The 25,842-nt window shown below is 46.1% G+C and overlaps 1 protein-coding gene across 2 annotated transcripts in view; it reads right to left on the bottom strand.

Moving 5' to 3' along the window:
- Positions 1-25,842, bottom strand: part of SMAP1 (small ArfGAP 1) — a 924,147-nt gene that overhangs the window by 215,256 nt on the left and 683,049 nt on the right. For both annotated transcript variants that reach the window (XM_085610917.1, XM_085610918.1), the window contains one exon: positions 13,397-13,481. In XM_085610917.1, coding sequence (XP_085467043.1) covers positions 13,397-13,481 — 85 coding nt within the window. The remainder of the gene's footprint in view (positions 1-13,396; positions 13,482-25,842) is intronic.

The following is a 25,842-nucleotide window of genomic DNA, read 5'->3' as shown; positions in this document are numbered from 1 at the left end:
CAACCCCGGCGTTCCATTTACTCACATGTTCCTACCATAGCTATTGCATCCCTTCCAAACCCGCCGATGGGTTGAGGCAAGATGGCGTCAGTGTGAGAAGACGCTGGAAGCTTGCTCCATGCCTGCAGCCTACCTGACTAGGACTAGGAGAGTGGAGATGAACGGACGGAATTGAGTGTCCATGCCCTAGCCCATGTCTGCTAGATGATCATGCTGACTCAGAGATTTTAATCAGGAGAACAACAAGAGAGGATGATTAACGGATGACAAGAGCGGATGATCAGCGGAGATGGCAGCCTGTGATCTCTGCGGTGTTAATCGCCTTGTTTCGGGGTGGAAGCACTCCTAAAAAAAAACATGATTCGAGTTATTGTTTGAACCCGAGCACTGAACTGAACCTGAAACCAGAAAGCAAAAAACAAAAATCAGATTCAGAATACTGAACCGCCGAAATAAGGCATTCAATTCATGCCAATGCTTACGTCAAGCCATGGTGAGCTGAGGTGAAATGAGCCGAGCTGTGGTGAGCCGAGGTGAGGTGAGGCGGGAGAAGACCAGAGCCGTGGAAAAGGGAGCCGAGACTCGCGGCTGCAGGGAACCTTGGCTTGACTCGGGGAAAAGAAAGCGAAAACAACAGCTACAACAGCTACAACTGGGGCCAACTCAGCGAGACGCTGAAAGACTGTGAGTATTGCTGCAATGATGCAATAACATCGGCTGTGTGCGATAGAGGATCCAATAGCGATTTAGGACTGACGACGATTACATGATATAACGATATAATATAATGTAATGCTGCTGGCTGAGCGCCCGAAATTTTGGTGTGTGATTAAAAAGAAGTAGCCACCCTCGAGTCATTTGAGCCCCCCCAAAAAAATGCTATAGGCCCCCCGGAGACTCAAAGCCGTAGAGCGCACAGAACCCTGAGCTCGGAGCACTGAGCACTCGAATCTGAGATTAGCGCCGGGGGAGAGTGAGCGAGGAGAATTCTAACTCTAACCTGGGATGAGACGAGACGAGATCCCTCTAAATGCGCTACAGCTACAATTACTTGCTTGCGCTCACATTCACATTTACATTCACAGCTCAAACCTTATCCGCAACTCACCACAGCGAAAACTAGCGCAGGAGCTTCTCTCCGGCTGGTTCTGCCGACCTGCTTATCAGTCTGCCTACCCGCTGCTTGACGGATCGACTGACATCTCATCGGCGAACACCATAGGACGTGCTTAAAGAGGCGCATTTGCACGTTACTCGACATACGCTGCGTGAAGATAAGGCCAACGTCATTGGCTGGCTTGTCAGTCAAGATTTACTAAAATAAAATACTGACAGAATTATCGGATCGTGTGGGATAAAGGATAAAGGATTGAAAAACCCTATGGAAAGAAGAAGAAGAAGATAAAAGAAAAGGAAAATAATAAGAGAAGGCAAAAGATAAAGAGGAGGGGGGGGAAAAAAGAATACAGAGCCGGGAGAGAACTGAGTTAGAAATCTGGAGAAGTTTGGGGGAGAGAGGATATAAAGGAAACTAATTCGAGCTGAGCTGAGCTGAACTGGACAGCAACTGTAACTGAATATTACTGCTATTATACTGGTATACTGTTATTATAAATACATTCATATCTATATATATCTATATATACCTGTACCTGATCGGAATCTGTATTCGAAACCTGAACCTGGCCTGAACTCGGCTAGATTCTGAAGTCTGAGGTCTAAGGTATGAGGCTGAGGCTGAGTTCGGATTAGGGGCTAAAAAAAAAAAAAAAAAAAAAAAAAAAAATCGCTTGGGGGCGTCGGGGTGCTTCGTTCAGGCAACGCGCATGATCGACCCAATACTAGCCCAACAAGACTGTCACCCTATATACCTGAAATGTCTTGAAAAGACAGGTCCTTTTGCGACTAAAAAAAGACTGACAGCCAAGGGAGTCAGTGGAGCCAAAGGATCGAAAGGAGTCAAAGGGATACGTGCTAATACATCAGTAGCTACTGGCAGTGCGGCACAATTTGTTATTAAGTTACTTATTGATACGACATCAGGAATCGAAATTGAATTTGGGGCAGTTCGAGAAAGAGCATATAGCTCTCTGAGTATAAATATTGGTGAGAAATCTAATGCGAACAGACAAAAGATACTCCGACAACGAGCATCGAAGCCAAGGCAGCGAAATTCTTTGACAATACCATTACCACTCCCACTAGGCACAAGTCATTCGCCACAAGTCATACATACTCTACCACTGACTCAGCCTGAGGACACGGAGGACACGGCGTTGCAAGAAAGCCTGGAAAAGAAGTCGGAGAAACTAGAGTGGACAGAAAGCCAGGGAATTATTAAAGGCACGAGAAGCCAACAATACCCGCAAATGGCAAAAGACTCGCAAAAACGACCAGAAACTAGGGGATCCCGGGCAAAGGAAAACCACGAGGGGAAACAAGATGGCAAAATAACTAAAAAACAAGACATAAAAACTAAAAATAGTGATGCAGATAAGAAGACAATTAAAGATAATGATCAAGGGAAAGGAAAAGGGAAGGAGAAAGAGCTGGGAAAGGAAACAGAAGATGCGCTACTAGAGAAAAAGGCAAAAAGGATGCAAACTATTAAAAACTTGAAGGCTGCGGCCAAATCATCTGGTCAATCAATGGACTCACAGCCTAGGATAGACAATTTATTTAGCCCTCTCACTAAGGATGGGCTATGTACTGGCTCTAATAATGAGAAATTATTGAAACTAAAGCCTCATCAAGACAAGCAAGAGAGAGTTTATGGCAATGTAGATTTGGCAGCGCGCCTGGAATCGGGAGCTGAAGGGGATAAATTCACTACGGGTCCCAGTCAAAATCCAAATGTGGACACATGCCCCGGTGCTGAAGGCTATAGAGCTGGCACAAGCACACTGGACCATAACGAGAGTCACCTCAGACGTAAGGCAGGTAGAGAGAACCACGCCTATGCTCCTTCAGAACTACAAATACACCCCTCAGGGGAAAATCCCCAACTAGTTAACGACGCAAGCTCCGAAGAATCAGACTCAGATTTGTACGAAACAGGTCTCTCCATTTCCAGCGATCCAAGTGAGGAGAGTGAAGCTAGCGAGGACTCTAAATCTGAAGGTCTAAACCCGGAAGCATCAGACTTTATGAATCCAAAAAATATGAATGAATTAGGACAAGACATAACGCCCAGAAAAAAAGATTGAAAGGAAAAGAAGTAGAAACAAGAGGCAACGTAAACTTATCGTCGAGGAAACAACAGATCCGGGCAGCAATACGGAGACAACCTCAAGCCGAGCTAAATCGACTCGCAAGAGCCCCCACCCGGCATCAAAAGTCGAACCAGATCGGAGGCAGATCATCATGAGTAAACCTGAAGAAGAAGGGGGGCAAACGCGAAAGAAATATGGCAGTGGATCGGGAACAGCAGCAGAGCCCTCGCTGAGGGAAGTCCTCAACTCAATCAAAATCCTTCATAAAGATGCAAAAAAAGATAGCCACCGGAATCATCTGGCTATTCAAAAACTTGAGGGGGCTATCAATAAAGTGGGGAATACCTGTTTGGAGATCTCTGATAGATTGAGCTGTGCTGAAGTACGTACAGATAACTTAGAAGCTGATGTGGGCAAGCTTAAAATCCAGGCTAAGGAACAAGATGACTTATTAAAAGACTTAATGGCCAAGGTTGAAGATCATGAAAACCGAGCAAGGAGAAATAATTTACGCTTTCTAGGGATTCCTGAGGGCGCAGAAGGAAGTGATTCAAGGGGCTTCGTGGTCAACCTTCTTAAATCTGCATTTCCGGAACTCAGCTCATGGGATATGGACAGAGAAATTCAACGAGCCCATAGATTCCCTCTTACATTACCAAAACGCTCTGATAATCCGCCTCAATACCCGAGGGCTATGCTAGTTAATTTTGGCAATTTCACATTGCGCGAAGCTATATATGATCTGGCAAGCCCTACTAGTAAAAAGGAATACAAGGGTTTTATGTTTTTTGTCAGACCAGATTTTGCACATGCAACTGTTGAACGCCGATGGCGAATGAGACAACTTTTTACCCCCTTTGAACAAATTGGAGCTTCAGTATATCTGCAAAATCCGGCTCGCTTAAAAATCAACTTCAGGGGAACATCGCAAAGTTTTTCAAGTGAAATCCAGGCGGAGGCGTATCTGAGGGAAATATCGGAGAAACTAAAACAAAATAATGACAAATAAGGGGAAAAAAAAAAAAAAATTTTGTAAAGGACATGGTATGCGGTTTTTGCTGAAGCTTGTGGTCATATCATTGAAAGGGGCTGGGGCTGGCAAACGAAAAACTTGATATACAAATATGATATTAATATCTGGTATATTTGAGATTGTTCTTTAGTTTGTAATGAAATGGTTGAACGAATTAATGTCTTTATATCACTCTCTAGTCGATTTATCTAGGGTATATATAATTAGGCAACGGGGCAAGAGCAGGCGCACCGATCATACCGACGCCCACACCTGGGTACCTAGGACCCAGGATGCCTTATAGGGTGGTAAGAAGGGGTGGGAGGGTGGGCAAACAGGTGGAAGGGAGGGAAGGGGGGAAGACCAAGAGAAGACAATCAGTGAAGGGAGTACCTTTAGTATAGCTAAAGAAATACATTTGTCAGTAGGATTTAAAGAACGGATCAGGGACCAGGGAGGAAGAGCAGGGCGGTTAAAAATAACTATCGTTCTTACACGACGTAAGATTCATAATTTAGATGGCTAGACTACGAATCGTATCCTTAAATATTTGCGGGCTCAATGACCTAAAAAAGAGACACATTGTAGCAGAAGGTCTCCAAGCCATGGAAGCTAATATAGTTTGCTTACAAGAGACCCATATAGAGAGAAGCCAACAACATCTGCTGAAATCCCTGGGGTTTCAACTTATAGCTGCATCCACCCAGGGAACGCGTACGAAGGGAGTGGCTATTCTGGCTAAAGGGGGGGGCTTACAATTTTGTCGATCTCTGGCAGATAAACTTGGGAGATGGGCTATTGCTGAGTGCCGATACAATAGTGGACAAAATACGGTTACCCTATGTACAGCTTATGGGAATTTAGGAGATGACCCCGATACCCTTTTAAGCATTTCTAATGAATTAGTACATTGGCCCTTGCCTCTTATTGTGTGTGGTGATCTAAACCTTAACCTACCTGGAGATTGGACCGCCGGCCCTGTATTCAACTAAAAAGGGAGAAAACCTAAAGTCTTTAGAGCATTTAAAGACTTGTGCGAACGACATGGCCTGCTGGATGGATGGCAATTGGGCCATCCTAGAGACCAAGGATATACTTTCTTTTCCCATCCCCATTCTCGTCATGCCCGTCTAAACTATATCCTTTTGTCGAATTCCATTAGGGATGGTTGCACTATGAGGAAGCACCCAAGGGTATTATTCGACCATAACCCTCTAGAATTGAATATTGCATGTAGTAATATTATTCGTACTAGAAATTTTTGGACTTTCGAAAGAGCCTTTTTAAAAAAGGAGGAGTACCGTGCTCTTATGAGAGAGTGGCTACCATCTTTTTTAGAAATAAACATGGGTAGTGCTCCCATCGAGGTTGTTTGGGATGCAATGAAAGCAGGCATTAGAGGGGAGACTTTGCAATTCTCAGTACGTACTAATAGGAAAGGCAAAGAACAACTAGCCTCTTTATATCATAATTTGAATAAAGCTGAAGCAGATTTGATAATAGCCTTGCAAACAGGTCTGGGTTCTGAAGGACTAGCGCAAGTTGCAATCGCTAGAAATAAGATATCTGATATATTTACGGAAAAAGCGATCACCAAAGCTATGATATACAAAGAAAAAACTTATGAACTCAGCGAGAAAGTAGGGCACCAGCTGGCTGTTCGCACAACGGAGGAGATGACGGGAAATATGATAAAAGCTATAAATGATAGGAATGGTGATCTGAGAGTAGAAGAACTCGATATTAGAACTGCTTTTCAAATGTTCTATCAAAAATTATATGAGGAACCGCTAGTAGGGCAAGAGGATGCTAGAGACTATCTGGATAAAGAGCTGACCGAACACCTTGAACAAGAAGATAAGGATTCACTAGACTCTCCCATTTGCTGGGAGGAAATTCTATTATCCATGAAATCCTTGACTGCTGGTAAAGCAGCAGGTGTAGATGGAATCCCTACAGAGTTTTTCCTTGAATTTGCAGAACAAATAAAATCCATCATGCTACAACTCTTTATGTCCATAGCTCAGGGAGGAAACCCACCACCGTCATGGTCTTCAGCAAAAATAATGATCTTCCTGAAGAAAAACAAAAACCCGCTGGAAATGGGCTCTTATCGCCCAATAACCTTAATTAATGGAGACTCAAAAATTTATTCCAAACTCCTTGCAGGGCGATTAGCACCTATGATTCATAAAATTGTATCGGTCCGACAACATGGATTTATCCCCGGCAGATCAACAAGTGATCATATACAGAGAGTTATCTCTTTGTTTGATTATACAGAAACTACAGGAGACCCTATGGCCCTTATTCTTCTGGATGCAGAAAAGGCGTTCGATAGGGTCTCCTGGAAGTTTTTATGGGCAGCAATGTCAGATCGGGGATTAACGAAGGGTTTTATCAAAGCTATCCAAGGACTATATGTTAATCCAAGGGCCAACGTTGTGATAAACGGGAATATGTCTGAGAACTTTATGATTACGAGGGGAACTAGACAGGGGTGTCCCTGCTCGCCCCTCTTATTCGCGATTTATATAGACCAATTTATACGCAAACTTGATAACCTTCTGTATGTGTCATCTATTACGATTAATAACTATGCAACCAAAGTTTTAGTTTATGCTGACGATATAGCTCTAGTCACCACTAATCCCAAGGAGGCAATCAAGATGGTTGAGAAGGAAGCAACTCTTTTTGGTAAAACTTCTGGTTATAAACTAAATACGGGAAAAACTCAAATAATCATTAATGACAAAGTGGAGATGGAAGATGATAGAGTTGTGGAACACGCTACATATCTAGGGGTCAATATAAGCGCAAAGGTAGATAAAATTGTACAGATAAATCTCGACCCACTAATAGCGTGCACCCGAGAAGACTTAACTAGATTTGATAATCTACAATTAACCATTGGTGGCAGAAGCAATTTGATTAAAATGCTGATCCTACCTAAATTTTTATACTTCTTCAGAACAATCTGTCTCGAATTCTCCCCGCATTACTTTAAAAACATCGAATCTTTGTTTTCCAGATTTATTTGGGGATTTAAGAAACAACGAAGGGCACTAAAATGGATAATGTTACCAAAAGAAAGAGGTGGGTTAGCGTTGCCTAACTTTAGGATCTATTATTGGGCAGCAGTGGCCAAATATTGTACAAACCTGATAGTTATTGAGCCGAGTCATTGTGCGATTCCGACCCCACAGGAAATGATATTAGGAGATAGAAGTAAAGGGTGTTTATGGAGACATATGAATGATAATTTTTTTAAGAAAACTAAACTCAAGACTATTCAGGGAATTTGGAAAGTCTGGAGCAATATCCGTAAATTATTAGGGTTGGGACGCTTCTCATGCTATACTCCAATTAGTGGCAATTCTGATCTTTCTGAGATATTTCATGATGGGTATATGTCTAGGTGGGTCAGGATAGGGATCACCCAACTTGGTTGCTTCTATATCGAAAACCGACTGAAAAGTTTTTCAGAACTTCGTAACGATTATAATGTCAGCAATAGGGATTTTTTTAAGTACTTACAAGTCAGGGATTTCTTGTCAAAGAAAATGGGGGGGCGCTGTAATTTTCAAAATATTATACTAATAGACAAATTGCTGTCGGAAACTACTCCTAAAATCGGGGAAATATATAAGAACCTTATTAGTAGTCACCCCGACGATCTTGATAAACATTTGACTAGATGGCAAACTAACCTATTCGTACACCGAGTAATACCGGAGCGAGCGTTAGAGTTGGCACAAACATTGCTAATGTCAATCAAATTACAAGCACAATTTTATAAAACATTTTTTTCCTTGTATTACACACCATATAAAATGGGCAAATGGGCAATCGGCTCGGGAACCGCCTGTCCACGTTGTTCATTGGCGGCAGCTAACGATATCCACATGTTTGCCACGTGCCCATCACTTACTAATCTTAGGATAGAAGTATCTAATTTAATCTCGAATCTATTTCAGGAAGAAATTACTATCTCTAGCGAAGAAATGATCTTAGGAGTGGCTGCTATCGAACGCCCAATACAACAACAAGGGCTGATATTTGTAGCAATGGCGGTTCTTAGATTGTGTATAGCCACAGCATGGCTCGATCACCAACCGCCATCTTCCACTCAATGGAGAGATAGATTACTTGCCATATGTAGTGTGGAGGTGGCAATTTATAAGAACAAGGGACTTAAGAAAAAACAAAGAGGAATGATGATTTGGGAACCTCTGATACTCTGGATAGAAGACCACAGCTAAGGAAAATATATCTAAGGGAATAATCTTAAGGATATGTGAATTTCTGTTCTTCTAGGGCTATCAAATCTTCACGCTGTGAGAGACTACTTTTCTAATGTATATACTAAAGGTGGTTTATTTGAAGGTGCTTCATAACCTTGGCCTCAGTGGGGGGTGGGGGGGATTGAATTGTATTGTATTAAAATGACAAATGCCAATAAAAACTATTTTAAAAAAAAAACAAACCCGCCGATGGATTCGCTTCCACTCCATGTTGCTTTGATGTTGCACTCACCCTCCCCTATGTTGCTTTGCTGTTCGCCATTCCCATGTTGCTTCACTGTTCCCCCCCCACCCTGCTCCATGATGATTCTCCTCACCTTCCCCGTATTGTGTCGCCGTTCACCCCACCGCTTCAGTATTGTTTCACAGTTACACCCACCCTCCCCAATGTTCCTTCCGCCCACTCATCCTCTCCCCATGTTGCTTCGCATATCCACTTCCCCATGTCGATTCATCTCCCCCCGCTTTAGAAAAAAAATGGTTTTGCACCCACATCATGAGTGGTGCACACACCTATAAAATAATGTAGGCAGCCATGTCGAAGGATTCCCGTTTTTTGTTTCGAAACTTTAGCCACTCAAATCATCCACACTGAGCTGTCAGCACAAGAGCAAGACGGCGGGGGCACTCGCCGCCAACTGGAAATCTTACAGAGAAGGTATCAAAACATCCACCTAGATGAGGCCAAACATATATGGCAGTCCACACAAAGCTGAATCTACCAATGGGGGAATAAGTCAGGGAAAATGCTACATAGATTGTGTCAACACTCCCTGAAACCGACACAAACACCCATAATTAAATCAGGCACCGGCGAGATAATCATTGATCCTTCAAATGTGGCCGGCGCCTTCGCTGAATTTTATCAAACACTTTACACTAAACATGAAGTCATCTCGGTATCCCAGATCGAAGACTCCTTTAGGGATATACCACACCGACCGCTGACAGCCGCTGCGCGTAAAGCCTAAGATAGCCCCATTACACTTGAGAAAATAACTTTAGTGGTCACGGGGATAGCTTCCGGCAGCTCATCAGGACCCAATGGATTCCCTAGGGAATTCTTCAAAATGAATATAATGATGCTGGGCCCACAGTACCCCGCAACCCTAAATGAGGCCCTTACGGCCAAATGTCTGCACCCGGACTGGAGACATGGGGAGATAGTGGTCTTTCCAAAACCAGGTCGCCCACCTGAATTAGGTGCATCTTATCAGCCCATATCTTTATTAAATATTGAAGCCAAAATACTCGCTAAGATATTGGCGGATAAGCTGGTACCACACCTCCCAACATTGATCCATCCAGACCAGGCCGGCATCATGCCACAACGTGCGACTCAACATAATATACGGAGAGCTTATAATGCAATAGCAGACGTTGATAGACTAGACAGACCAGCAGCCTTACTACTAGTGGATATGGACAAGGCATTCGATTCAGTCAGCTGTACCTATATGTTCATGTTATTGCGACATTCAAACATGGGGCCTAGATATATAGCGTTAATCAGACTATTATACACAGCCCTTACGGCCTCAATCCGGGTGGCAGCAGCGGCCCGATTGAGCGGGAACTCGGCAGGGGTGCCCCTTTTCTCTTTGCTCTAGCCATTGAGCCCCTGGAGGTCTGGGTGAGAAAGGATGCACTCTACCGGGGCTTTGAGTGGACCCCTGAAATCTCTGACCGTATCGCATTATATGCAGACGACAATGTTTTTCATGACTGATCCTCTTCGATCTGGCCCCAGAATAATACAGATCATGCATGTCTTTGGGGAAACTTCGGGCTTATATATGAATGTATCTAAATCATTGCTGTGGCCGTTGAGAGGATCGATGGGGAGTAGTCGGTGGACGGATGAACTTACAATGGTTGCATGTGGTTTCACGCATCTGGGAGCTTACGTATCCGATAATCAAACCATTTCCTGGGAATGTAACCTCGTGGCAACAACCGAAAAGGTGAAGACTGAGGTTAAAAACTGGTCGACACTCCCTCTGTCGCTGTATGGAAGATCGGCTATCTTTAAGATGGTGTCTCTGCCCAAACTGTTGTACCAACTAAAATCTTACCCATATCCAGTCCCCTTGACCTGGTTCCGTCAAGTCAACGCAATGCTGGGACACTTCCTGTGTTGGGGGAAGGAGGGTGGGTGGTACGGCCAGAGTGGCCCTACGTACTTGTTCACAATCCACCGATTTCGGGGGTATCGCTGCAGCAGACATGCAGTCCTACCACGCCGCTGCAGATACTGAATGAATGGTGGTATGGGTCCAAAGAGGATCCGGCATACAGGCTCGAATAGTGGATCATGGGAGAACCCTCTATACATTCATTCTTATATAGTAGGACTGACCCTAAAAATCTCCCTCCGGCGACAAGGGTAGTGATTATGACCTGGCGACAGATCCTCCGTAGAATCTGCTGGTGGGCTCGCCTAACACAAGCCACTCCACTTTGGTAGAATCGTCTGCTTCTGCAGTTCACTGACCTCCAGGGGTTCAAAAATTGGGACCAAATTGGAATCTTTACCCTTGGAGATGTCATGAGGGGAACGGTTCTAAAATCTTTTGAGGGCCTTCGTAAGGACTTCTCCATGTCCCCAGACGCAATTCTATACAGTCTTACAACTGCGACATGCCCTTCACCCATATATTAAAGACCTGACTACTATACCAGAATATAGCCTATTAGAGGGCAAACTGTTGATGGGGATCTAGGGGATCATAACATTTCCAAAATGTACCAAACTCTAGTCACTAATAACCCTACAAATTCAGAATCCTTAAGTGGGATACTGATATCGGCCCAATTGAGGACGATGACTTGGCGGAGGCGCTCCAATCACTGTGTGAGGCAGCAGTCTCGACCCAACTTTACCTAATCCAATTCAAATATATACACAGGGTGTACTACACCAGACACAGGTTATGGACGGCGGGACTGATTGTGTCTCTGCTCTGTCTTCGATGTCACATGGAAGAAGGAAGAGGTGTGGTGCCGCGACAAGGGCGACTGACTCTGGAATCTGGGGATTACGGTTCGATCCCCGGTGCCGGCGACAGATTAGCCCGGCACCATGTGACTCAGGGCAATAGCCTGCTTAATCTTCCCAACGGCCCCCAGCGCCTAGAGACCCTTACGGGTGATTGTTCGCGCTCTACAAATGTGGATTATTATACACACAACATGGTCATGTCCAGTCCTAGATCGTTTCTGGTGTGGGGTATTAAATTGCCTGACTGAAGTGCTAGCTTGGGACATACCGAGATCTCCAAAATTAACACTATTGCACAGCACGAACACTATAAGAGGAAACGGGTACAAAAGACATTTGTTGTTCCTAGGTCTAATCCTTAGCAAAACGGGACATTGCCAAACAATGGAAAGCAGAGACCGAACCCGAGTGGCGCTCTGGAAGGCAGGCATGGATTTTATTATGGAATTGGAACTCCCAATTATCATAACTCTGGGGTGCCCGCTAAAACAGACCAAAGTATGGAAAGGTGGGCCACCTATAGAAACATACCCCTGGAAACGTATAACAAGGCAGAAGATCAACTAGCTACAGAGGTGTTAACATAGATATGAGAACAGAGTCTATTGACTCACTCATAGATATACCAAGTAGGTGCATGACCAAGATCATCAATATGTACAGGTACAAGGCATAGTTAGAGTTATGTTTTTATTAGAGTTAATGTGCGGAGGAATTTCTTTGACTCAGAACACACATGGGGGACCGAGAAATGCTGTCAATATTGGATGTCTGCTACTTAGGATGTGTTGTCGCATGATGCTCAAATACCCTGTACTGTATTCTTAAAACTAATAAATATGTTAAAAAAAAAAATACTTTAGCCATGCTGCAAAGCGTGGCTCAAAACCAATGCAATGTCAGTAGGTCACAAAAGAGAGAGCTATTGGCTTTACCAATGCTTGTTACGTGCCAGTCACACCAGAAAAACTGGACTTTTCATGGTGTACACACACGGAGATAAGCCCAAACTCAAATATATATAGTTGACACATCCGTCAAGGGTGAACACTGTAATGGGAAATTGCATAGATACATGCCATGCAATTCCTGCATCTATTACTATTCAGACAAGGAAATCATTTTCTAGTGAGTCCGCCCTTCATGCCTAGAAATGTCCATCATTCCATGTTCACACCTGTATCAACATACCACTCATTGGTACTCTAGTTTTACACATCCTAGATTTTAAAATTTGAATATAAGAAATGTTCTGATACTTTGTGGTCTTAAAATGCAGCACTGCATATTGCACAGCTGTCTAATATTGAACTGAAATAAATACATAACATGCTTTCAAAGTAATTTTGCACATTATGAAATATCACATTAGTATGAAATGAGCCCACTGCCAATGGCACTAAAACGAATCTTAAATACTAGTGTGTAGCAAAGAAAATGGCTTAATTAAACAACAGAATAATGGTACCTTCCCACGCCCATGTCACCAGCACACATGGTCTATAGAAGAAAGACGCAGTATTCAACTCATTGTGAAAACCATAACAAGGCATAAGACACATTTATATTTACATTCTGAAATGTTACAATTTACAACGGCGTTAAAGGTCACTCTGGCCGCCTCTCCTTGCCAAGGGGCTCATTAGGCGCACTTTGGTTAGGACAGGGTTACTGGCAGATTCTGACCCTTCTAAGAGGCTTCCTTTATTCCTTAGGTTGGTCTATTTTAATCATGGTGTAGTAAGCTCTGTCAACAGCATTTGATGGAATATTATAAAATAACCCCACTATGCTCACTTCAACATAGGCGTTCGAGTATTCAGGTTTGTGGATGCCACTGAGAGCATTTAATTTACTTGTGTCTTACCAAGTCCTAAAAGGTCGACCGTTGGTTCCACGGCTTTCTTTGGACTGGCTTTAAAATCTAGTTGCTGTTCTTCTTTCTTTGTAGTCTGGAAAGGAAAACGATAATTAGTTAATATAATATAATATTAAATATGATATGCAGTATCCACCATAGGCCTTACAAAAACTGAAATAGTTTCCTGAATATAGCAAAGAATTATCTTCTATGATCACATCTGAAGCTGAACATTCCTGTTTCACGGTATTCAGAGGCTGCAACACCACTTGTGATATTTCCACACATTTATACAAATTAAAATTAAATCATTATTGTTCATTGCATTAGGTAATGTGAGTTCATCATATGATCTTACACAAATTTTAAAGATTTTAAAACCATTAAGAACCCACTGAACTGAATGGTCAATCCCAATTTTTCATCTGAAATGTCTACAAATATTCTCGTGAGAACCTTACAGTTTTGTCCATCTTCCTATGTTTAATGTGACCCTTGTTTTTCATCCTGCTCAAACAATCAAGGTACATCATGTTGGTGCAATGTGGCCTTTCAATGGGAAAACATAACAGCAAACGCTTTTATGACGGTCTTATATTAAATTGTTTTTAAATAACTAGGCAAGATATTCAATACTATGAATTCTGGTATTTTTCATCCCTCACAAATACACTAACTGGTTTTGAACCTTCAATTGCAAAAAACGTCAGATTATAAATTATTAAGTGAAACAGGTTAAAAACTTTCAGGCGGGGCTTCACCCCCCACAGACACCTGTCGCTAATTACAAAAAATATAAACAGGGAAAGAAAACATGGCAACACCAGGTGCTGTCAGCACCTAGTGGTACATACAGCCTTGTTAACAACACACAATCTGAAACACAAGCTCAAGGATATGAAACAAAAAGTGCAGCGCTTGAGGAATATGTACAGTGCTTGGTTTTGGGTAATACTAGAGATTTTACAGTTCAGGTTGACATTAAAAACGAAGATGCTGTCCAGCAACAGAACAGGTTGTGAGGGGTGTGCAAGTTGCATCAAATGTAGTATTTCACACAAGGGCTGAGATACTTATAATGTGACCCAAACCACAAAGGGAATTCATCGCCTCGGATGTCTGGAGTATAATGAGCAGCAACTTGGATTCAGGTCACTGTTATTCGTAGCTGCCTTCATTTTAAGTACACACAATTTGCATAATTCCACAAGTGCAGTGGCCATTACACGCCTCGGGTAATTATTTTTGTGTCAGAAAGCTTAGGTTGTCTCGCTTCTTCACAATTCCATCCAACAGTATTCCCGTGTGAAGCCTGCCGTGAATTATTAATTTGGTGACCAGCAGACTACATTTTAATGCATAACATTCCATTAAAAAAGCTGAAATTAATTCGGCTTTGCTGCACGGGCTGCCCTGCTCTTAAAATGTGCAGAAGCTGTAGGAATGCATATGGGCCCCCGAGCGTGTTCAGAAGGAAAAGCTCACAATTGAACGAGCGCGCGTGCCTGTCAGCTGAAGACGGGCAGCGCTCATAGATGTGTGATAATCGAAGACCTGTTACTTCGTTTATGGCTGCGCAGAATGATGGACGGGCCTCGGTGCTTAACAGCGACAGTCACACGGGGAGCAGTAAAACCAGCGGCAGCCAGTGCATCTACTTACGGTCCGCAAGAAACATCTCTAGCGGGGCACGTTACGGGGAGGGAATTTTACTTACGCTGGGCACCAATCACAACTTTATGCACACTTACGTATACCTTATAACTGGTATTCAGAAAGCGTAAATAAACACTCAGAATGCAATACTCGTAGGTATAATACGCCATCACCATTGGGGGATTTTACGTGGGGATAAGTCTCCTGATAGGCTCAGGGTATGGGTGTTATTGGGTCGAACATCTGTAGATACGTAGTATGAGTATGTAGTCAGATACCACTGTTTGCAGTTTTACACCCCATTACATTCCAAAACTTGCTCATGTCATTGCACTATGTAATGTGAGTTCATCATATGATCTTACACAAGTTTTAAAGATTTTAAAACCATTAGGAACCCACCGCACTGTATGGTCAATCCCAATTTTTCTTCTAAAATGTCTACAAATATTCTCGTGAGAACCTTACAGTTTTGTCCACCTTCCTAAGTTTAATGTGACCCTTGTTTTTCAGGGGCAGGAGTAAATGCATGTGTTATGTGGAAGTGTAAGGGGCAGACCCAAAAATGCGTTAGGGGTGTAGAAGCACGAGTTTCAGAGAAGAATAAAAGTACTTTACAGTTGCATTTAAGCAAGCACGAATGTCCGCTCTGTACAGTATACATGCAAAGTTGCCAAATCATGTGAGTAATATGGAATACATAAGACTAGTCCACTCCTTGACATCTCCACTGTGGCAGATCACCAGGAGGAGGCTTAAAAGCCTTTGTAAATTCCATGGTCTACAGCTATTTACTTTAAAACATTTCTACCCTCACGTGGCTTCTCAGAGAACACAGAAGATTGTATTAATTCTGGGAGAAGAGCTGTGCCAAACTTTGAGATGACCTAGTTTATGAAAATAAATTGTTGGATTAAAAGCACACAATGTTACATTTTCCCAACATTTCAAACAGCAAAATGAATGAAATGTATGGTGTGGTATTGTACGTTGTATATGCTTTATATGCAACAATCTCATATCATAAATGAAAAGCTTTATTGTACAGTTAATAAAAACCATTACAAAAATTTAAAATACCTAAATTTAAAAGACAAAAGATGAGAATAGGACAGCAAATAGACAGGTAATGAATCATAACATTTATCAAAATTAATCCCATGCTTAATAAATTGCACTATCTGGGACAGGGAGGACGTTCATGTTTGATGTACGAATTCATGTTGGAGATTGGAACTTTACCAAGGTTCCTCTCTTTTTCTCAAAATTAGTTATGAATTGGACTACTCTGCAAATTAGTTGAGGGTCCACGGAACACAGTATTTGTGTAACAGCGGACCGACAGGTACGCACTCCAATTTCATTGAACTTCGCCTTCAGTCTGCTCCGACGTTCCGAATTCATGGCGGGACAGATGCAGATCAAATGTATTAAGTCCTGTTTTCTTGCTCCACACAGTTCGCACCCTTTATTTTCTTGCATCCGCCATTTTGGTTGATCAAAGTTTGTTGGTAAGTTACCCAGCCTCAATGTGAGATATCTAGATTTGTTATATGCTGAGAAGGCAAGTTGTAAATATGCTGCCGGAACTAGCTTTTTATATGATTGTATTGTCATCCAGGCATGTTCACGATGACTCAGGGCTGACTTATCGTTAAGTAACGAATGCCTGCTGGCCGCCTTCTTTGCTGTTTGTTTAAACAGTGATACCGGAAGCCTGGTTTTCCAAAGTGAGGCCAATTCTGTTGATTCTAAAGAAGTTTTTAAAAATTTGGCATACTGGGAGTTAGGACTATTATGAATTGCTTCCCACATGGCGCGATAAATCTCTGTTTCCTGGTTCATCCAGACATTGTACCAAAATTTGACGGTCTCATATTTTTTTAGCAGTACTTGTGATTGCAGGCCAAATTCTAGTCGCACTTGTGCGGGTGAGGCATTAATTGGCAAACCAAATACACGCTTGTAGATTTTTGTTTGTATTTTTTCTATGAGCTGTGCACTTATCCCGTGATGTAATATGCTCCCGTAAGATATTGTTGGCAATAACTTTGCTTTCATTACATTTAAGAGCGGATTGAACAGTGGGCCTTTAAGTTTGGTTGCTAAATTGCTGAAAGCGTGTAACAAGGCAATCCCCTTCTTTTCAATGGCATTCAAATGCGTAACAAAGTTTAGGCGCTTGTCTAATTGTACCCCCAGGTACTTATAACTTTCCACCACTTCCAATTTGCTCTTATCTATTGCGAAAGTTGGTGGCGCTTTATGCCGGCGAGTTATAACCATAATCTTTGTCTTCTTGCTGTTTATTTCTAATAAGTTTGATTTTGTGCATCTGGTCAGTTCTTGCAATAGGCGTTGTAAACCAATTTTTGTCTGGCTTAGTAAAACCACATCATCGGCATAGGATAGGTGTGTAACACACAGGTGACCTAGCCGTGGTGGATGGGCGTTGATCTGTTCCAAGTCTGTTGATAAATCAGCCATGAATAAATTGAAGAGATGGGGTGCCAGCACGCAGCATTGTTTTAAACCATCATGGGTGCTGATCTTTCGAGTTAGCCGCTGGCCGTTGTCAATCTTTACCTGCATCCAGGTGTTAGTGTGCAGGTCAATGATTGGAATTAGGATTGAGTCAGGCAGGCCCTGCTGCTTCAGTTTGCACCAAAGTAAATGCCTGCTAACTCGGTCAACGGCCGCCTTGAAGTCTACGAAACAGGCATAAAGTGCTTGGTGATTTTGTAAACTTTTTTCTGCGATTAGGCTCAAGGCCATTATGTTTGCCATCGTGCCTGTACCGCGGCGAAACCCTGTCTGATTTGTCGGGATTTTATTGTTGGTTTCAGACCATTTTGCAAGATCCGCTAATACTAGGGATGCGTAGTATTTAGCTTCTGCATCAATGAGAGCTATCAACCGGTAATTGGCCGGATTTTTTTCGATCTCCACCTTTGTAAATTGGATTAATAATTGCTCCCCTCCAACTTTCTGGGAGCTGACGTGTGTTGTTTATAGATCGGAACAGGTGGTTAAATTTACCAGCCCAGTATTGTGGGTCCTCCTTGTAGATTGCCTGCGGGATGCTATTCGGTCCTGGCGCACCATCTTGCCTACTTCTTCTGATTATTTGTAATATTTGAAGTTCGTCGCTTGTCCGCAATAATTGGTCTAGACTTTCCTGTTGGATTTTATACTTGTTTGGCCAGTCATAAGGAATGTCTTTCAAGAACACTGTGCTCGAGGTAGCTTCTGTCAGCTGCAAGATTGGTCTTATTGAGAAGGTCTCGGCTATATGTTGGACCCATGCGCTTTCGGTTATACAGGTCATACTTATAACTTGTGCGATCTGCTCAGAGAGTTGACTTGCAACCAAAAGGCCCTGGTGTCAGATTTTTTTGTGTTATACAAAAGTTTGGACCAGAACTCATTTGGCTTGATGTTTTTTCTCAGTCCAGATTAGCTTCTTATAGAGTTTCCTGATTCGCCTAACTTCTTGCCAAGAACTTGAATTTACCTTTTGGCCTTGTGCTCGTCTTGTGGATTTCCGCAAGAGTCTTCTCAAAGTAAGTGTGGCTTTTGAAAAGGCAGCACTGTGTGTTGAATTAGCCTTCTTTTTAGTGTTGATACTTGTCCTGGGTAACTTGTTTAGATAATCCGTCCAAGTCTCAGAACACAGGTCTTTGTCTAAGACTATGGATTGGAGTTCCTTCTTGACATCCAGCGCTATTTGTGGCAGAGTGGTACTTGTCCACCTCAATCGCTTCAGATTGATTGTGGATACTTCGCCTTCCATTGTTTGTACTTGTTGGTACCTTGAAGGTGTCAGTTTTATTTCAATATGCTGCATTGAATGGTCACTATCTAATGAACTGATTATTTGGAATTTTTTTATAAATCTTAGCAAGGGTAGTGTAACTATAGTGTAGTCCAAAATTGAGCTTGTTCGGTGACCTATGTAGGTTGTAGAAGGTGGTTTATCTTGCACGTATCTTCCATTTAACACCCTTAACCCAATATACTCAAGGTCCCACATCAAATGCCTACCAGCTGTATCCGTCTTCTTTACGGGTGGAATCTCCTGGGGTTCTACACACCACTGCTCATTTGCTATAATGATGTGATCCTCTTCTTCCGGACGATGCAGAAGATTGGCATTGAAATCGCCTGTCAAGATAATGTCCCATTTTGGTTGTTCGAGGCGAAGGTTGGAGATGACATTATTGAAGCGTTTAAAGAGCTCTTTTTTAGATGCGTGTTTCGGGTGGGCGTATACGTTAATTAAAATGATTGTTCCAATTTTACCGTGGGACATCCCATCCAGTTTAATAATTTGCATATCTGCCGATGATGGGGGCAGTTGAGTGGCCTTGATCTTGAGTGCGGTGGATATGTATACTGTCCCCCCTTGGCACGCCCGTGGCGCTGAGTGCGGGTCGCGATAGCGTGGAAACAGTCTACCTGGTACATCAATTGGCTCCATTAGCCATGTTTCCTGGAGGGCTATGATGTCATACATGCCCCAAGTGACTGTTTTTCTAGTATCATTTAGAATGTCTTTTGCTCAATCATCTCATATCATCAAAAAAGCTTTCTACAAAGAACTCCTATAACACCTCAAAGCCAACCTTCTCCTGCACGAGTCCTAATCTGCAGCAGGTAGACATCTACCTTACAACGTTCCTCTGACCACAGAATGATGTCCCCTGCCCCATGATTTTCCTGGACTCCTCAGTCACGGATCTTCTCACCCGTGTTATCGATGTAACAGAACTACCTATCTATATAGTATTGTACAGTGCTTTGACACCCAAAAGGGTCTTGTTCACACTATATAAATAAAAATAAAATAACATCCATACCTTCAAGCCTCATATGGGATTCACTGACAACGTACTGCACTGGTTCACCTCCTGCATATCCAACAGACGACACCAGCTCGTGCATATGGGCCCCTACAAGTGTGTTAAGATACATATCACCTGCAAAGAGCCCAAGTTTCCCTCTTTCTCCGGTCATATTCACCCTTTGCATGGAGCCCCCTGGGACGCTGTTCAATAAATCAGAATAAAATTAGACCAATACGCAGTTGACAGACCACTACTTGTAAATATCCTTCTCTACAGACATCCAAAATATAACCTGCAACTCACCCAGATCTGGATGCTTAGCATCTACCTAAAGATCCACCACACCAAAATAGAATTGTTCCTGTTCGCCAAGAACAACAAGAAACAACCAATCCAATCCTTGCTCAACACCAAGAGCCAGGAAGAATTTGAACCCCACCTGCCAAATCACTCTGATTCGCCCTGAATACCAACTTCACCCTTCACACATTGCTAAGAAAAACAAGACGACCTGGTACTAACTTTCATTACTAAAGAAATTAAAACCATTCCTCTCAGAAAGTAACTTCAGAACAGCTTTTCAAGGGTTTGCACTTTCACATCTTGATGGTGTCAACAATCTACTCCATGGGCTCCTGGTCTCGAAACTGGCACACCAGTAAAGAGAACAAACATGCCACAGCATGCCTCATCAAGGTCCTGAAAAATATGATCATGTGAAATTGCACTGGCTCGCCTTGCCAACCACCACCATCAACTACATCATCTCAATGCCATCACAATCAACACCCCCACTTGTCTGGCAGACCTGCTCACCCCTCTAAAAGGCTCTTGGCCCACCCATATCCAGGTCTCCATTAGACAGGAGATTAATGGAGATGAATTGAAAAAACAAAAAAACGGCAATGAAATTCCCATATCTACATGGACAACCCAATCCTGCTCCAATTGTGGAATGAGCTGAAGGCACACCTCTTTACAGAACACTTTATAGCAAAACAGTTAAAAAAAAAATTTTGGAGGGAGGAGCCTAGCGCGCAACCAAGATGGCCGCGTAGGTGCGAGGCTCCCGAGGACCTCCGCGACCTCCTAAATTAATCCTGGTGATATCCTGTCCTTGTTGAGGGGACTGTGTCGGGGAACCCGAGCTGAGGCGCCACCCGTTTTTTGGGCTCGAATCGGACCCCGAACACCGGTGGGAGAATCGATCGAAGGTTGCGGCCTTCTCCTCGCTGGCCCCCCGGATTGGAGTAGTGGGGCGATCCGGGGACAAAGTGAATAACAGCGGCGAGCGGGGCTGGGCGACTCGCGTACCCCGCACTTTCGCTTTCGCTTTTGCGCCCTCCTTGCTCTCAGGCAGGGTCGGGTTGCGGAGCGGGGTGCGGTGGTGTGGTCTTGTCCAGGAGCCCGGCTGACCCGCCGGCGGTGGGTTGACCTGCGGTTCGGTGGTCGCCCCCGCCCCCCCCCCTGGCGCCCGTGGCTTGGTATAGTGGCCCGTTCGGGGAGCTTGGCACGACGGTGGAAGAGCCAGCATGTCCACCAAACAAGATGGCGACCGGGCGAAGGTGAAGACGACCCGCCGTGGCACGGCGTGCCAGGCTAACAGTATGGACCGCTACACGCTCCAGAAGGGATCTCCGGAGACATCGCGTGCATCCCCGGTGGGCCCGACGGAGGCATCTGCTCATCCGGTGGATCTGACCCTCCGGGACGTCATGGGCGCCATCGCAGAGATGAAGGCCTCGGTGGACCAGCGTTTTGACACCTTAGCGCAAAAAATAGACTCGGTCCTGGTGGATGTGAGCCTTGTGAGGGCAGACTTGTCCAAAACAAACGACCGAGTCGACTCCCTGGCCCACACCACAACGAGCCTCACGACAGACGTGGTGGCCCTCCAGAAGGAGGTGCGCCGGCTTGGCCAGGCGAGCGCCCTGATGGACCGGCGACTGGAGGATTCCGAGGGTCGGGCCCGGAGGAATAATGTCCGTATTGTGGGGGTGCCGGAGGGACGAGAGGCGGAGGCGGCGGATCTTTTCGTGGAAGAATTGATCCTGACCCATCTCCAGCCCCGGGGGCTGAGTAAGCTTTTTGCGGTGGAGCGTGCTCACCGGGTCCCCGGGGGCAGACCTAAGACCGGTGCCCCGCCGCGGCCTCTCATTGCCCGGATTTTTAATTTTCGGGACAGAGATGCCATCCTCCAGACCTCCAGGCAACAGGGACCGGTCAAGCTCGACAACATGGAGGTACATTTCTACCCAGACTTTACTCCGGCGGTCCAGAAGCAGAGACAGAGCTTTCTTGGTGTTAAACGTCGCCTAAGGGACCTGAACCTCAAGTACTCAATGCTCTTTCCAGCTAAGCTGAGGGTAGAGGTGGATGGTCGCACGCACTTCTTTGACCGGCCCGAGGCGGCTGGGGACTGGTTGGACACTTTGCCTGGTGGTCGGGGCCGGGGGGGCGGGGGGGGGCACAGCTGGCGAGGAGGGCCCGCCGGATCAGAATTGAGGGGTGACTGAATAGGCCTTGCTCTGGACGTTGTTCCTTCACCATTTATTGATTGCGTATGTTCCCCTCCTATGGAGGTCGTGCGGGGTCTGTTGGGGGCTTCCCTCCTCCTCTGGGGGACTAGTTAGTGTTTAGCTATGGGGCGACAGGCACACTGCACTTTGGGGGGGCTGTCTGGGCTCATGCAGGGGTGCAGGGAGGGGGGAGTTCTGTTGGGACCGGGGGGTGGGGGGGGGTGTGTTGTTTGTTAGTACCGCAAGGCAAACCCGCTACTGTGTTGTTGTTTTTAAGATGCTCGGTGGGGGACGACCGATTGTTTCGACGTCTGATGGGGGGTAGGGATTTGACTGTGTTGTCATGGAATGTTAACGGCCTGGGGGATAGGATTAAGCGTGGTGTGGTCCTGCAGTACTTAAAACGTATTTCACCAGATGTTGTCTTCCTGCAGGAGACGCACCTTATAGGTAACTCCTTTCATGCAATGAATCGGCGGGGATATCGGTTGGCGGCCCATTCCGGCTTCACTTCGGGCTCGCGGGGGGTGGGTATCATGATCAAGAACTCGCTCCCGTTGGAGATTGATGAGGTGCGCCATGATGAGAGGGGACGTTACACTGTTCTGGTGGGAAGAATGGAGGGTAGAGTGTTTATCTTTATATCAGTGTACGTCCCGCCTGGGTTACAAGCCACCACATTTGCGGACCTGGGGTGCCTCCTTCTGGACCTTCCGAGTGGCCTGCTGGTGGTTGAGGGGACTTTAATGCGGTAGCTTCTGGGTCTATGGATCGCCATCCCCCTAGGGACCTCCCCCGGGCACAGGCGTGGCTGCCCGGCCTCTTGGACACGCTGGGCCTGGTGGATTGCTGGAGATTAAAGCATCCCGCATTGCGACAGTACACCTTCCACTCGGGTGCCCATGGTAGCCTCTCGCGGCTTGATTACATCCTTGTCCCGGCGGCCCATGCAGGGAGGGTGGGGGAGGTGCGCCATCTGGCGCGGGGTATCTCAGACCACTCCCCATTGTTGTTGCATTTCGATGTCTTCCCGAGGGGGGATGGCAGGGTGGCCCCAATCAATGCATGGTATTTGCGCGACCCCACCATTCGTGCCGATTTGATCACATCCTTACAGCGATATTTCGACGAGAATGTGGGGTCGGTCCCTTCGGCCATCTCCCTGTGGGAGGCTTTCAAGGTAGTCCTTAGAGGGGAGGCCCTCTCCTTCATCTCCCATGCCCGGCTGCGCGAGCGGGAGGAGGTGACCCGGGTAGAGGCCGAGATTGCAGAACTGGAGGGTGACCTGGGGAGCGGGGTAACAGACGCCAAGTTGCATGTTCTACACCTAAAGCAGGCGGCCTATCGGGCCCTCGTCACGGAGGCGGCCAGGGGCCTCAGTAGAGAGCAGCAGGGGCGATTGTATGATGTGGGTGATAAGGCTGGCAAATTGATTGCGTGGTTGGATAAGAGGGAGAGAGCGAGCCGCGTGGTGCTGTTGATTGAGAGTGTGGATGGTGCGTGTGTCACTGAGCCGGAAGCCATTGTCTCCTGCTTCGCGGATTATTTCCGCGAAGTCTACTCCCCGGTTTCCCCCTGCTCGGAGGAAGATTCCCATGCCCTGCTTCGGGACATCGCACTGCCCTCCCTTACGGTGGAGGACAGGGATTCGCTGGACGCCCCACCCACCTCGGACGAAATTGCCTTGGCTATTCGCTCGGTTGCATCCGGCAAGGCCATGGGCCCCAATGGTATTCCCATTGAGCTATACAAGCTACGCCCGGATGTGTTGGCACCCCACCTGCGCGCGATGTTCCTGGCGGCCCACTCGCAGGGTTCCCTCCCGCCGGACCAGCGTCTGGCCACAATTGTGGTGATCCACAAGGAGGGGAAGCCCCGTGAACGGGTCACATCCTATAGGCCGATTTCGCTCTTGAACGCGGAGCCCAAAATCCTCGCCAAGGTGTTGGCCAACCGGTTGGTTGGCGTGGTGGGCGATTTGGTCCACCAAGACCAATCTGGCTTTATACCACACTGCAACACGGCGCTCAATCTGCGGCGCTTACACGGGGTGCTCGCGCGTGTCCCATTTGTGCGGGAGCCGGCCATCTTGGCGTCCTTGGACGCCACCATGGCGTTTGATACGCTTGAATGGCCCTACATCTGGGCGATGCTGGCGAAATTTGGGTTTGGCCCGGGTTTCATTAGCTGGGTCAAATTGCTATATTCGGGCCCATTGGCGCAGGTGGTGGTGAATGGGCGAGTCTCGGCCCCATTCGCGCTGGGGCGGGGCACGCGACAGGGTTGCCCCCTGTCGCCTCTCCTGTTTGCCCTGGCCCTAGAGCCCCTGGCGGAGTGGCTGCGGTGGCACCCTTCTATCCGCGGCCTCCGCTGGACCCCCGAGCATGAGGACCGTGTGTCTCTCTATGCTGATGATATCCTTCTGTATCTCGCCTCCCCGCGTAAATCACTGATCGTCCTGGTTGATGTTTTGCGCTCATTCGGTCGCAACTCAGGCCTGGTCATCAACTGGGCGAAATCCTGTGTCTATGTGCTTTCCGGGGAGGCTCCGGTCCTACCACGGGACTGTCCGATCCAGCTTGCCTCCCAAGGTTTTCGGTACCTGGGTATATATATCACTCTTGACCCGGAGGCCCGCTATGAGCGGAATTTGCTACCCCCCCTCCAGCGCTTGAAGGAGGACGTGGTGCGCTGGCGGCGTCTGCCGCTTTCGCCGCTCGGCCGAGCGGCCTTGTTTAAAATGATGTCCCTGCCGCGCTTCCTGTACGCCCTCCAGAATACTATGGACTTGGTCCCGGCACGCTACTTCCGTGAGGTGGAGGGCCTCCAGCGGCGCCTGTTCTGGGACGGGAGGCCGCGCATTGCTCTGGCTAAATTGACGCTCCCGTGGTACGATGGGGGAGTCGCCCTCCCGGACATTAAACGGTATTACTGGGCCTCCCAACTAGCTGCAATTAATCATGGCCTTTACGGGCCCGCCTTGAACCCGGCATTTGAGATGGACAAGATGCTCCTGCCCGGTGGCGATTATAATCGAGCGCTCTACTCTGGCGTGCCCGACTCCCGTTTGACGGGACCGACGCGTGTCATGGTGCGTGTCTGGCACGTGGCTAATGCAGCTATGGGGTGGAAGGACCGTTTGACCCGGGCGTCACCGCTGTACGCGTCTGAGAGGTTGGGCTCCCTGTGGACGTCGAAGGGCTTCGAGAAGTGGGACACGATCGGAATCAGCACGGTGGGAGATCTCTGGACGAGGGGGGGATTCAAAACTTTTGAGACGCTGCAGGCGGAGTTTCAGCTGCAGGGCAGTGAGTACTTTCGGTACCTACAAGTTCGCCATGCGCTGGGCTCCGTCTTCCCGGATGTCGCATCCATTCCGGAGTCTTCCCCCCTGGAGGACAGAGTGCTAGATGGCCATGTCCCGGACAGC

Source organism: Triturus cristatus, chromosome 6 (genome assembly GCF_964204655.1).
Source record: "Triturus cristatus chromosome 6, aTriCri1.1, whole genome shotgun sequence".
Classification (NCBI taxonomy): Eukaryota; Metazoa; Chordata; class Amphibia; order Caudata; family Salamandridae; genus Triturus; species Triturus cristatus.
This window is presented reverse-complemented; position numbering and strand designations above follow the sequence as displayed.